Source organism: Amblyraja radiata, chromosome 33 (genome assembly GCF_010909765.2).
Source record: "Amblyraja radiata isolate CabotCenter1 chromosome 33, sAmbRad1.1.pri, whole genome shotgun sequence".
NCBI classification, from domain to species: domain Eukaryota; kingdom Metazoa; phylum Chordata; class Chondrichthyes; order Rajiformes; family Rajidae; genus Amblyraja; species Amblyraja radiata.
The window spans coordinates 27,741,035-27,753,689 of record NC_045988.1 but is presented as its reverse complement, the minus strand read 5'-3'; the positions used below and the strand labels follow the sequence as shown (position 1 = coordinate 27,753,689).

Sequence of the window (12,655 nt, the reverse complement as noted above, 5' to 3'; positions counted from 1 at the left end):
TGGTGTGGGATATTTACGAGGGATCTCAGACCTGGCTCGGTGAGACAGTAGGAAGCAAAGCTCTCCATGCTGCACAGAGGTGGACAGTAGGTATGGCGCAGCTCCTCATTCCCAAACTTGTCAATCATCCAGGCACACATGCTGTAAAGGCAAAGGAGACAGGTTTGAATGTAAGCTGGTTCAGTTGCACCAGCTCAAATGGTGTCTCAACAGATAGCACACCATCTCACACCCAGGCTGCACTGTTGGCATTCATGACATATTATTCATACATGAACGATTTATGTTTCCCTCAGACGTATGCAGTGAGTTCATCTACAATACAATTCAATTAAAAGTAATATTTCTGTCAAATTTTCAATGCTGAGCAGTGGGATCCAAATTCAGCCACATCTGACCTGACAACACTGGATATGATGTTCTGGAGCCAGATTTAGGGCCTCTCCGCCTATCTGGGCACAGAATATTGATTCTACCATCAAGAAAGCCCATCAAAGCCTCTACATCCTGAGAAGATACAGTATGTCGAGGAATACTCTCTGGAACTTCTCCACAGATGTACGGTAGAATGCATCTAGTTGCATCACGGCCTGGTTCAGCAACTCTAATGCCCAGGAATGAAAGAGATTAGTTGTACAGAGCCCTAGTGAGAGCACACCTGGAGTATTGTGTGCAGTTTTGGTCCCCTAATTTGAGGAAGGACATTCTTGCTATTGAGGGCAGCATAGGTTTACAAGATTAATTCCCGGGATGGCGGGACTGTCATATGCTGAGAGAATGGAGCGGCTGGGCTTGTATACTCTGGAATATAGAAGGATGAGAGGATCTTATTGAAATATATAAGATTATAAAGGGTTTGGACACGGTAGAGGCAGGAAACATGTTCCCGATGTTGGGGGAGTCCAGAACTAGGCGCCACAGTTTAAGAATAAGGGGTAAGCTATTTAGAACGGAGATGAGAAAACACTTTTTCACACAGAGAGTTGTGAGTCTGTGGAATTCTCTGCCTCAGAGGGCAGTGGATGCCGGTTCTCTGGACACTTTCAAGAGAGAGTTAGATAGAGCTCTTAAAGATAGCGGAGTCATGGGATATGGGGAGAAGGCAGGAACGGGGTACTGATTGGGGATGATCAGCCATGATCACATTGAATGGCGGTGCTGGCTCGAAAGGTCGAATGGCCTACTCCTGCACCTATTGTCTATTGTCATCACGGGCACTGACCTCCCCAATGTCAAAGGCATCTACAGGAAAGATTATAGGAAGTGCTGTCTCAAAAAGGATGCACGCACACTCTCATTTCACTCCTACCATCGATAAGAAAGTATAGGAGTCTGAAAACCACGATAACCAGGTTTAAGGACCAGTCCTTCTCAACAACCACCAGACTGCTGAACACTATAAATGTGTTTTCAGGTCTATTTTACTGCTGCAAGCACGAATTTCATTATTCTGTTGTTAGTACAAATGTCAATTAAACACTTTTGACTTGACTATAACAGTTCCCTGGAATATGCTGAAACCTCATTTGAACACTATTTTACATTCCAGACAACACTCTGCTCATTTTTCCATTCGTATTTTAACAGCGTTCAGGTGTCATTTACCCCCTCCAATGTATCCCTCATCAGGCACAGGACATGATCCTGGGAAGGAAACATCAGTGATATTGATGTTGAGAGGAATTGAAATACATTTAGTTGGTAACTACAGAGGATAAGGCTCCATACTGAATGGTTACTTGTTAAAAATTGTTGGAGTAACTCAGCAGGTCAGGCAGGATCTCTGGAGAACATGAATAGGTGACGTTTCGGGTCGGGATCATCCTTCAAACTGATTGTGGTTGGGGTGGTGGGGAGAAAGTTGGAAAAGAGGGGAAGGACAAAGCCTGGCAAGTGATAATGGATACAGATGTGAGGGAAGGGGGTTGATTGGCAGATGGTTGTACACACACCAGAGATGAAAAGGCAAAAGGTATGAGATAAGGATAGAAGAGGTGAAAATTGTGAAGCCAGAGGAAGGAATATGGGTGCATGGGGATATGGAGTGGAGAAATATGTGCAAGTTAGGTGGGGCACAGGGAAGAGAGGAGGAAGTGAAAAAACAGGGTGGTTTGTTGCTTAGTTACCTAAAAATTGGAGAATTCAATGTTCATACAATTACATTGTAAGCTACCCAAGTAAAATGTGAGGAGCTGTTCCTCCAGTTTTTGTGTGGCCTCACCCTGATGATGGAGGAGGCCCAGGACAGGAATGTCAGTATTGGGATGGAAAAGGGAGCAACTGGGAGATCTTGGTGGACCAAGTGTAAATGTTGCTGAATCTGCGCTTGATCTTGCCGTTATAAAGCTATATTTTTATTTAACATTTATAATTAGAGAGGGCAATGAGATAAAATACTGCTTTCAATCCAGTGATACAGCATTTGTGTATATATATCCTTGTTTGCTTAACCACACTGATTAAAGCATGTACTTGAACATTGCACGTGTTCGGCAAAACGGTTGCCTAGGCCTTCCAAATCTCTCTGTTGCAAACCATTTTAACTCCCCTTCCCCTGAAAGTAAGCATGCAGGTACAGCAGGCAGAGAAGAAAGCTAATGGTTATTTGGCCTCCATTGTGAGAGGATTTGAGTTTTGGAGCAAGGAGGACCTACTGCAGTTGTACATGGCCCTTGTGAGACCGCACCTGGAATATTATGTGCAGTTTTGGTCTCCTAATTTGAGGAAAGACATTATTGCTATTCAGGGAGTGCAGGGTAGGTTCACCAGGTTAGTGGCGGGACTGACATATGATGAAAGAATGGGTCAACTGGGCTTGTATTCACTGGAATTTAGAAAGATCAGAGGGGATCTTATAGAAACATATAAAATTCTTAAAAGGATTGGGCAGGCTAGATGCAGGAAAAAATTTCCCGATGTTGGGGGAGTCCAGAACCAGGGGTCACCATTTAAGAATAAGGGGTAGGCCATTTAGGACAGAAATGAGGAAAAACATTTTCACCCGGAGTGTTGTGAATCTGTGGAATTCTCTGCCACAGAAGGCAGTGGAGGCCAATTCACTAGATGTTTTCAAGAGAGAGTTAGATATAGCTCTTGTGGCTAAAGGAATCAAGGGATATGGAGAAAAAGCAGGAATGGGGTACTGATTTTGGATGACCAGCCATGATCATATTGAATGGCGGTGCTGGCATGAAGGGCCGAACGGCCTACTCCTGCACCTATTTTCGATGTTTTCTATGTTTCCTATTCCCATACTGACCTTTCTGTCCTGGGCCTCCTGCATTGCTAGAATGAGACCACATGCAAATTGTAGGAACAGAACCTCATATTCTTCTTAGCTAGCTTACAACCCAAGGGTATGAACAATTGAATTCCCCAATTTCAGGTAACTAACCCACTAATAACCTCTTTTTTCCCCCTCTTCTCTTCCTTGTAACCCACCTAGATTCACATCATTTTTTCCCCATCCCGCCCATCTTCCACCTATATTCCTATCAATATTATTAGATTCCGTTCAGTCTAAATAATGACTGATGTGTTTTTTTTGGTCTTTCCTGGTACTGTGCTTGTGTATAAATTCTATTGAAGTGCCTCTTATGTATTCACTACTTCCACTGGCAGCTCTTTCCATATACCCACCACCCTCCGAGTGAAAAAGTTGCTCCTCAGGTTCCCAATAAATCATCTTCCTCTCACCTGAAACCCATGCCCTCCAGTTCCTGACTCCCCTACCATGGGAAAAGACTATGTCCGTCTTTCCGATAGCAGGGTGGCCAAAACTGAACACAATACTCCAAATGCGGCCTCACCACCTATTATGTAATGTCACAATTTCTATTCCCTGATTGATAAAAAAACAATGTGCAAGAGCCTCTTCATTGCCCTATTTAGCAGTCGTGCCATTTTCATGGATCTATGCAAATGTATTCTTTGATCCATCTATTCGACAATACTCCCCAGGGCCTACCATTCACTGTGAAGGTCCTACCCTGGTTTGACTTCACAAAATGTAATACCTCTCACTTATCTGAATTCAAATCCATTAGCCATTCCTCGGCAAACTTGCCCAGCTGATCAAAATCACATTGTAAATCTTAAAAGCCATCTTCACTGTCTGCAATACCTCCAACTTTAGAACCATCTGCAAACCTACTCATTATGCAATCCTTTCTACAGCAAACACAAAAGTGCAGTTTTTCAACATTCCTGGTAAGAGATAACTAACCTCACCACTAGTATACACTTAAAACAATGCTATAATTCAATGTGAAGATAGACACAAAATGCTGGAGTAACTCAGCTGGTCAGACAGCATTACAGGATATTTAAACCAGCATCTGGAGTTCCTTGCTACACTATAATTCAATGCACTTTCCGACATTATACTCCATGCATATAAGCTGCACTGTCGCACGCGTTTATTTAGCAGAATAGCACAGTGAAGGGCTCCAGCCCACCATTGCATGCTGACCTTCTTCCCCACGCCTATTTAAGTTTGTCCAAATGACTAACTATAGTAATTGTACCCGATTCCACCATCTCCTCAGGCTGTGCATTCCTGATATCACCCACTTTCTAAGTGAGAAACTTTACTCCTAAATCTATTTAAAAAAATATTTCCTTTCGCATTAAACCTCATGCTTTTGATACCCCTACTGTGCGAACAAGGTTTTGTTCAATTGTCCATGTCTCTCATATTCTATCAGGTCACTCCTTAGCCTCCTTAATTCTAGGAAAAACAAGCCCAACCTATCATATCTCTCCCCACAATCCAGGCACCATCCTGGTGAATTTCCACTGCACTCTTTCCAGCACAATTACATAATACTCCAAATGCGGTCCGACCAGTGTTTTCTAATGTAGCAACTTAACATCCCAACTTATATATTCTGTGGTACACAAAAATGCTGGAGAAACTCAGCGGGTGCAGCAGCATCTATGGAGCGAAGGAAATAGGTGACGTTTCGGGCCGAAATCCATCTTCAGTCTGAAGAAGGGTTTTGGCCCGAAACGTCACCTATTTCCTTCGCTCCATAAATGCTGCTGCACCCGCTGAGTTTCTCCAGCATTTTTGTGTACCTTCGATCTTCCAGCATCTGCAGTTCCTTCTTGAACACCTTATATATTCTGTGCCCTGACCGATAAAAGCAAGTATGCTACATGCTTTCTTTACCACCTATGATGCAATTTTCAAGCAGCTATAGACTTGGACCCCTAGCTCCCTCTGTTCATCAATGTTCCTAAGTGTCCTTCGATTTATCCCTACTCCTCTTTGACTTCCCAAAATGTGTCCCCTCACCTTTGTTGGGATTAAGTTCCATCTGCCAACCCTCTATCCAGTTTTCCATCTAATATATATTTCCAAATTAGAAAACCTTTCTCGCTATCACCAAATTTTGTCACGTGGGGACCAGTTAGTAAAACAAATGGGATTTTGACATTCATTAAGAAAGAAGCATAGAAATTCCATTGAAGTTGTACAAGGCACTGGTTCAAATACAACTGGAGCATCGCAATCAGTTCTGTCACCACACGTTGGGAAGTATGTGAGGGTCCTAGTGGGAGATTTCAGCTACAGGATTAGACTAGAGAGCTGTTGCACAATGTTGAGAGATCTACCAGATGTACAAGATGGTGACAGGTTCAGAGTGGGGAAATAGAGTGATGCTGTTCACAGAGTAAATGTTCCAGCAGGAGGATAGATTTAACATCTGGACCAAATGTTCAATGGTGGTGATGGAAGGGTCTGAGGAAATTCTTTAAAAACGCAAGATTGTATCCAGGATTCACAGCAGAGAGGTATCGATCACTGCCTTCAAAAGTAATTTGAATAGGCATGAGGTAGAATGGGACGGTTGGGACTGCAAACGTTGTTGGTCTACACTGACCGAAGAATTTAGAGAAAGCCAAAGATAAAGTACAGTCACACGTGGAACAATATAGAACTCAGATTGTGTCATATTCCCAGAGCGCATAAAAGGGAGTTGCACGAGCTGTGACAATACATCAAGGTTAATGGGACCTTTTCTACATGTTAACAGGCCCATGTGATAAAAGAGAGGTTTATTTTTAGTGTTGAAGATTTGATAGAATTGGCAAAGATTTTTATTCTCACTTGACAGGCAATGGTTAACATTTTAAATTATTATTGTCACCAACAGAGATGTGGAAGACAGATAATTAGCATGGGAGTGGTTGAGGTAGAGCTAACTAACGCCCTTACTTGGCATGTGAGGCCATGTTTCTAAATAATAAAAAGCAAGGGATGACAGCAGTGGGGAGGGGAGTGTGTGTCTATCTATTGCATCAGCAGAGACAGCAGATAATTCCCACCTCCTGTGGTGTGAGTTCTTTGATGGCCAGGCAATAGGTTGTACCCAAGGAACCACTGTCCACGAGGACTATCTACATCACTTGTCAGCCCAGATCATTGACAAGTAATCGAACATACAACAGTACAGCACGGGAACAGGCTTTTTGGCCCACAATGTTTGTGCTGAACATAATGCCAGGTTAAACTGATCTAATCTGCCTGTACATGATCCATATCCCGCCACTCCTTGCACTTCCATGTACCTATGTACCATGTACAAAAGCCTCTCAAACAACACTATGATATCAATCTCCACCACCACCCGTCAGTGCGTTTCAGGTCCCACAACTCACTGTGTACAAAATTGGTCCATACATCTCCATTAATTACCCCACTCAGTGTTGGACATTCCCAACCTGGGAAAAAGTTCGGACTGATTGCCCTATCTATGCCTCTCATAATTTTTTTATACTTCTACCACGTCACCCCTCGAGCTCCGACGTTCCAGAGAAAAACTCCAGTGTAATGGAGCTAGCCTTAACAATGTTGAATAACTACAGTACATTAATTATCAATGAGCTATTTTCAGCCATAACCCACACAGAGATATTTCGAGCACAGATTAGTGACTATTGGACTGTAAGAATCCAGGAATTTAGAACTGACAGCCTCAATAGTCTATAGTACTTTTTATTCTCACATATAGTGCTTTCAGAAAGTAGTCAGACCCCTTCACTTTTCCAACATTTTGTTACGTTACAGACTTATTTTAAAATTGATTAAATTCTTTATTTTTATCATCAATCTACACACAATACCCAGAATGAAGAAGCGAAAATAGGTGTTTAGAAATTTTTGCAAAGTAATTAAAAAGAAATAACTGAAATATCACATTTACATAAGTATTCAGACCCTTTGCTATGACACAAAATTGAGCTTAGGTGCCATCCTGTTTCCATTGATTATCCTTGAGATGTTTCTACAACTTGATTGGAGTCCACCAGTGGTAAATTAAATTGATTGTACATGATTTGGAAAGGCACACACCTGTATATGTAAGGCCCCACAGTTGACAGTGCATGCCAGAGCAAAAACCAAGTCATGAAGACGAAATAATTGTCCGTAGACCTCCACGACAGGATTGTGTCGAGACACAGATCTGGGGAAGGGTATAAAACCATTTCTGCAGCATTGCATGTCCCGAAGAGCACAGTGGCCTCCGTCATTCTTAAATGGAAGAACTTTGGAACCACCAGGACTATTCATAGAGCTGGCTGCCCGGCCAATCTAAGCAATTGGGGGAGAAGGGCCTTGGTCAGGGAAGTGACCAAGAACCAGATGGTCACTCTGACAGATCTCCAGATTTCCTCTGTGGAGATGGGAGAACCTTCCAGAAGGGCAACTATATCTGCGGCACTCCACCAATCAAGCCTTTATGGTAGAGTGGGCAGACGGAAGTCACTCCTCAATGATTGCAATATTGTTAGCGGTACAGTGGGTCGAGGATACTAGGCCTTTAAGGACAGTTATTTGCTCAGATTCAGGTTTAGCAATAAAGAGTTTACAGCACAGCCATTCAGACAGTAGACCAGACATTTTGATTGAAATACAACAAACACTATTCAGAATTCAAATGATGGGGCTTACAGTCATATTTTTATGGGTACCAGCACACATTGGCATTAGAGGAAACGAAATGGCAGATAAGGTAGCAAAAGAGGTAGCAAAAAGAAGTAAAATTGATTTAAGTATTAACATAGGTAAAACTGAAATCAAAGACATTATTAAGCAAAGACTGAAGGAAAGATGGCAAAAGCAATGGGATGAAGAGCGGAAAGGACGGTGGTTCTACAGAGTCCAGAGGAAAGTGGGAGAAATGAGATGTGCAGGAAAAAACAGAAAAGAGGAGACAGTAATCTCAAGAATTAGATTTGGACACACTGGTCTGAACAGTACACTTTTTATAATAGGCAAGCATAATACAGGTAGATGTGAATACTGTGGGCAAGAAGAGACAATAGAGCATGTCATTGTACATTGTGAGAGGTATGAGGAGGAGAGAGAACGGATGAGTGAGCAGTTCAGAAAAGAAAGAATACAATTTGATTTGGTAGATATTTTGCAAGGAAGTTCATATAAGTGCTATCAAATCCTGTTGCATTTTCTTAGGGTAACCAATTTGTTCGGAAGGATATAGGTTATTAGTATATGTAATGGTGTTGTTTGATCCACACTCCATGCCAGTTGGTGGCGGTAATGCACCAAAAAGTTGTTTGCCAACCGCCAAAAAACACCACATAGAAGAAGAAGAAAGTCACTCCTCAGTTGGAGTTTGCCAAAAGGGTTGTTTTCTCTGGTGCTCTGGTCTGATGAAATCAAGATTTAACTTTTTGGCGTGAATGTCAAGCGTCATGTCTGGAGGAAATCTTGCACCGCTCATCAACTGGCCAATACCATACCTACGGTGAAGCATGGTGGTTGGAGCATCATGCTGTGGGGATATTTTTCAGCAGCAGGAACTGGTCAGGATCGAGGGGAAGATGAACGGAGCAAAGTACAGAGAGATCCTTGATGAAAACATGCTCCAGACGTTCTGGACCTCAGAATGGGGTGGAGGTTCACCTTCCAACAGGATAACCACCCTAAGCACACAGCCAAGACAATGCAGGAGTGGCTTTGTGACAAGTCTATGAATGTCCTTGAGTGGCCCAGCCAGAGTTGAACCAAATCGAACATCGTTGACTTGAACCCAATCGAACATCTCTGGAGGGACCTGAAAATAGCTGTGCATCGACGCTCCTCATCCAACCTGACAGAACTTGAGAGGATCTGCAGAGAAGAATCGGAAAAATTACTCATATACAAGTGTGTCAAGCTTGAAATGTCATACCCAAGAAGACTTGAGGCTGTAATCGCTGCCAAAGGTCCCTCAACAAATTACTGAATAAAGGGTCTGAATACTTATGTAAATGTGATATTTCAGTTATTTCTTTTTAATTACTTTGCAAACATTCATAAACACCTGTTTTCGCTTTTTTATTTTGGGGTATTGTGTGTAGATTGATGATGAAAAATAATGAATTTTAGAAGGCAGTAACGTAACAAAATGTGGAAAAAGAGAAGGGGTCTGAATACTTTCTTAATACCAATGTGTTTGCACAGCTAAGAATAGAATGGTGCACATTGTTCAGTCTCGTGATACCAATCACGTGCTCAGAGTACTGGCACTCTAGAGACAACAGCAAATTACATTTCTATAGCAACAGCACTGCATGATCTACTCATTTTCATGGGATATTTTAGTTTAGTTTAGAGATACAGCGCGCAAACAGGCCCTTCGGCCCATCGGGTCCGTGCCAACCAGCAATCCCCGCACATTATATGATTAATGATTTGGAAGAGGGAATTAGGAGCAACACTAGCAAGTTTGCGGATGACACAAAGCTGGGTGGCAGTGCGAACTGTGTAGAGAATGTTAGGAGGCTGCAGGGTGACCTGGACAGGTTGAGTGAGTGGGCAGATGCGTGGCAGATGCAGTATAATATAGATAAATGTGAGGTTATCCACTTTAGCAGCAAAAACAAGGGGGCAGATTATTATCTCAATGGGGTTAGGTTAGGTAAGGGGGAGGTGAAACGAGTCCTGGGCGTCCTTGTACACCGATCACTGAAAGTTGGCGTGCAGGTACAGCAGGCAGTGAAAAAGCTAATGGAATGTTGGCCTTCATAACAAGAGAATTTCAGTATAGGAGTAAAGAGGCTCTTCTGCAGTTGTATAGGGCTCTGGTGAGACCACATCTGGAGTATTGTGTACAGTTTTGGTCTCCTAATTTGAGGAAGGACATCCTTGTGATTGAGGCAGTGCAGCGTAGGTTCACGAGATTGATCCCTAGGATGGCGGGACTGTTCTATGAGGAAAGATTGAAAAGACTAGGCTTGTATTCACTGGAGTTTAGAAGGATGAGGGGGGAACTTATAGAAACATATAAAATTATAAAAGGACTGGACAAGCTAGATGCAGGAAAAATGGTCCCAATGTTGGGCGAGTCCAGAACCAGGGGCCACAGTCTTAGAATAAAGGGGAGGTAATTTAAGACTGAGGTGAGAAAAAACTTTTTCACCCAGAGAGTTGTGAATTTATGGAATTCCCTGCCACAGTCACTGGATGGATTTAAGAGATAGTTAGATAGAGCTCTAGGGGCTAGTGGAGTCAAGGGATATGGGGAGAAGGCAGGCACGGGTTATTGATAGGGGACGATCAGCCTTGATCACAATGAATGGCGGTGGTGGCTCGAAGTGCCGAATGGCCTCTTCCTGCACCTATTTTCTATGTTTCTATTAACACTATCCCTCACCCACTAGGGCCAATTTTTATATTTACCAAGCCAATTAACCTACATACCTGTAAGGCTTTGGAGTGTGAGAGGAAACCGAAGATCTTGGAGAAAACCCACGCAGGTCACGGGGAGAACGTACAAACTCCGTACAGACAGCACCCGTAGTTGGGATGGAAATCGGGTCTCCGGCACTGCATTCGCTGTAAGGCAGCAACTCTACCGCTTCGCCACCTCTGCCAACATTTATATGTTACAAATAATTGAACCAGGTATGTTAGCCTAGGAATCATTGGCTACTTTTCCAAGGCAGTGTGAGACGTAGACAGAGTTGCAGGGGTGAGACAGGTTTGTGTAATGGACTGCTGCATCAATAACTCTCTGTAATTCTTGCGGTCTTAGGCAGAGCTGTTGTCCAACCAAGCTGTGTTGCATCACAATAGGATGCTTTATAAGGTGCATCTGTGCAAGTGGTATGAGTGCTGAAGGCATGCTGAACCTGAGTAGAAGCATTGGTGTGCTTTCTTGGCCACATCTTCAATTTGGTTCAACCTTACTGAAGTGTACAAAAACATGAGGGGCATGGATAAAGTCAACATTTACAAGCTTATTCCCAGGGTAGAGGATTCTAAAACCAGAGGGCATAGGCTAAAGGTGGGAGTGAAGAGATTGTAGAGGGACCTTGGAAGCAGCCATTTCAGACAGTGGGGTTGTCAGCATCTGGAATAATCAGCCAAAGGAAGCTATAGAAGTGGATACAATTACAACTTTCAAGGACAGTTGAACAGAAATATGGATTGGAAGAGTTCTATTTCCTTGGTCATCCAAAGAACATTATTGTATGACCATGCCTTCCTGCTACTTGCTGACCAATGGCTCCAATGTTTTTCATGCTTCATTATCTGTTCTTTCTTTGCAAAGTCCATTTCTATAAACTCCATATTTATGTTTAGATTTCAGCAACAGCTCTCAACACATTTCTATTTTTCCACCTGCACTTCCAACTTTGTCACTGGTTAATGAATGTTTTTTTTAGTTTTAGAGATACAGCACAGAAACAGGCCCTTCGGCAAACCGAATCAGCACCGACCAGCAATCCCCGCACATTAACACTACCCTACACATACTAGGGACAATTTTTTATTTTATACCAAGCCAATTAACCAACAAAGCTGTACGTCTTTGGAGTGTGAGTGGAAACAGAAGATCTCTGAGAAAACGCACACAGATCACGGGGAGTACAGACAAGCGCCCATAGTCAGGATCAAGCCCGGGTTTCTGGCGCTGTGAGGCAGTACAGCTAGGCCACCATGCTGCCCTACGAATGTGTCCACCATTAGATGGTTTTGAATGATTCTGGATGTCTTGAGCCAGGTCCTCATTTGATATCAAAGCATTTGGTCACTCAGTACTAGGAGAGGCATGTGCCAATGAGCAATGGGATGAACCACCTGAAGGAAGTCTGCACTGTGGATAGATTGCCTGAAATATTCCTGTGGCCAGTCGACATCTGTTTGACATTGAGGATGTTCCCAGGACTCGAGGGACTGAACTATAGGAAGAGATTGGGCAGGTTAGGACTATTCATGAGTACAATCAAAACTATACATGAGTACAATAGGTAGTGCAAAAAGAGAGGAAACATGGTACAGAATAGTGTTACAGCTGTAGAGAAAATGCAGATTAAAAGAAAATGCAACTAGGTAGATTGGGAGGGAGCAGGAATACAGCCTCAGTTTATGAGAGGTCTGTTCATTAGCCTGATAATAGCAGAGAAGAAGCGGTCCTTGAATCTGGTGGTACATGCTTTGAAGCTTTTGTATAATCTGCCAAATGGGAGAGGGGAGAAAAGGGGCCGATTGGGGTGTCCTTGACTATGTTGGCTGCTTTCTTGACACAGTGTGCATGTAGATAAAGTAAATGGAGGGGAGGCTGGTCTGTTGATGGACTGGGCTGCATCCACAAGTCTTTAGCAGAACAGCTGCCATACCCTACTATGATGCACCATG

General features: G+C 43.0%; 1 protein-coding gene across 2 annotated transcripts in view; it reads right to left on the bottom strand.

The window, feature by feature from the left end:
* acad8 (acyl-CoA dehydrogenase family member 8) overlaps positions 1–12,655 on the bottom strand; it is an 85,332-nt gene that overhangs the window by 39,785 nt on the left and 32,892 nt on the right. For both annotated transcript variants that reach the window (XM_033049849.1, XM_033049850.1), the window contains exon 4: positions 32–141. In XM_033049849.1, the coding sequence (XP_032905740.1) occupies positions 32–141 (110 nt within the window). The remainder of the gene's footprint in view (positions 1–31; positions 142–12,655) is intronic.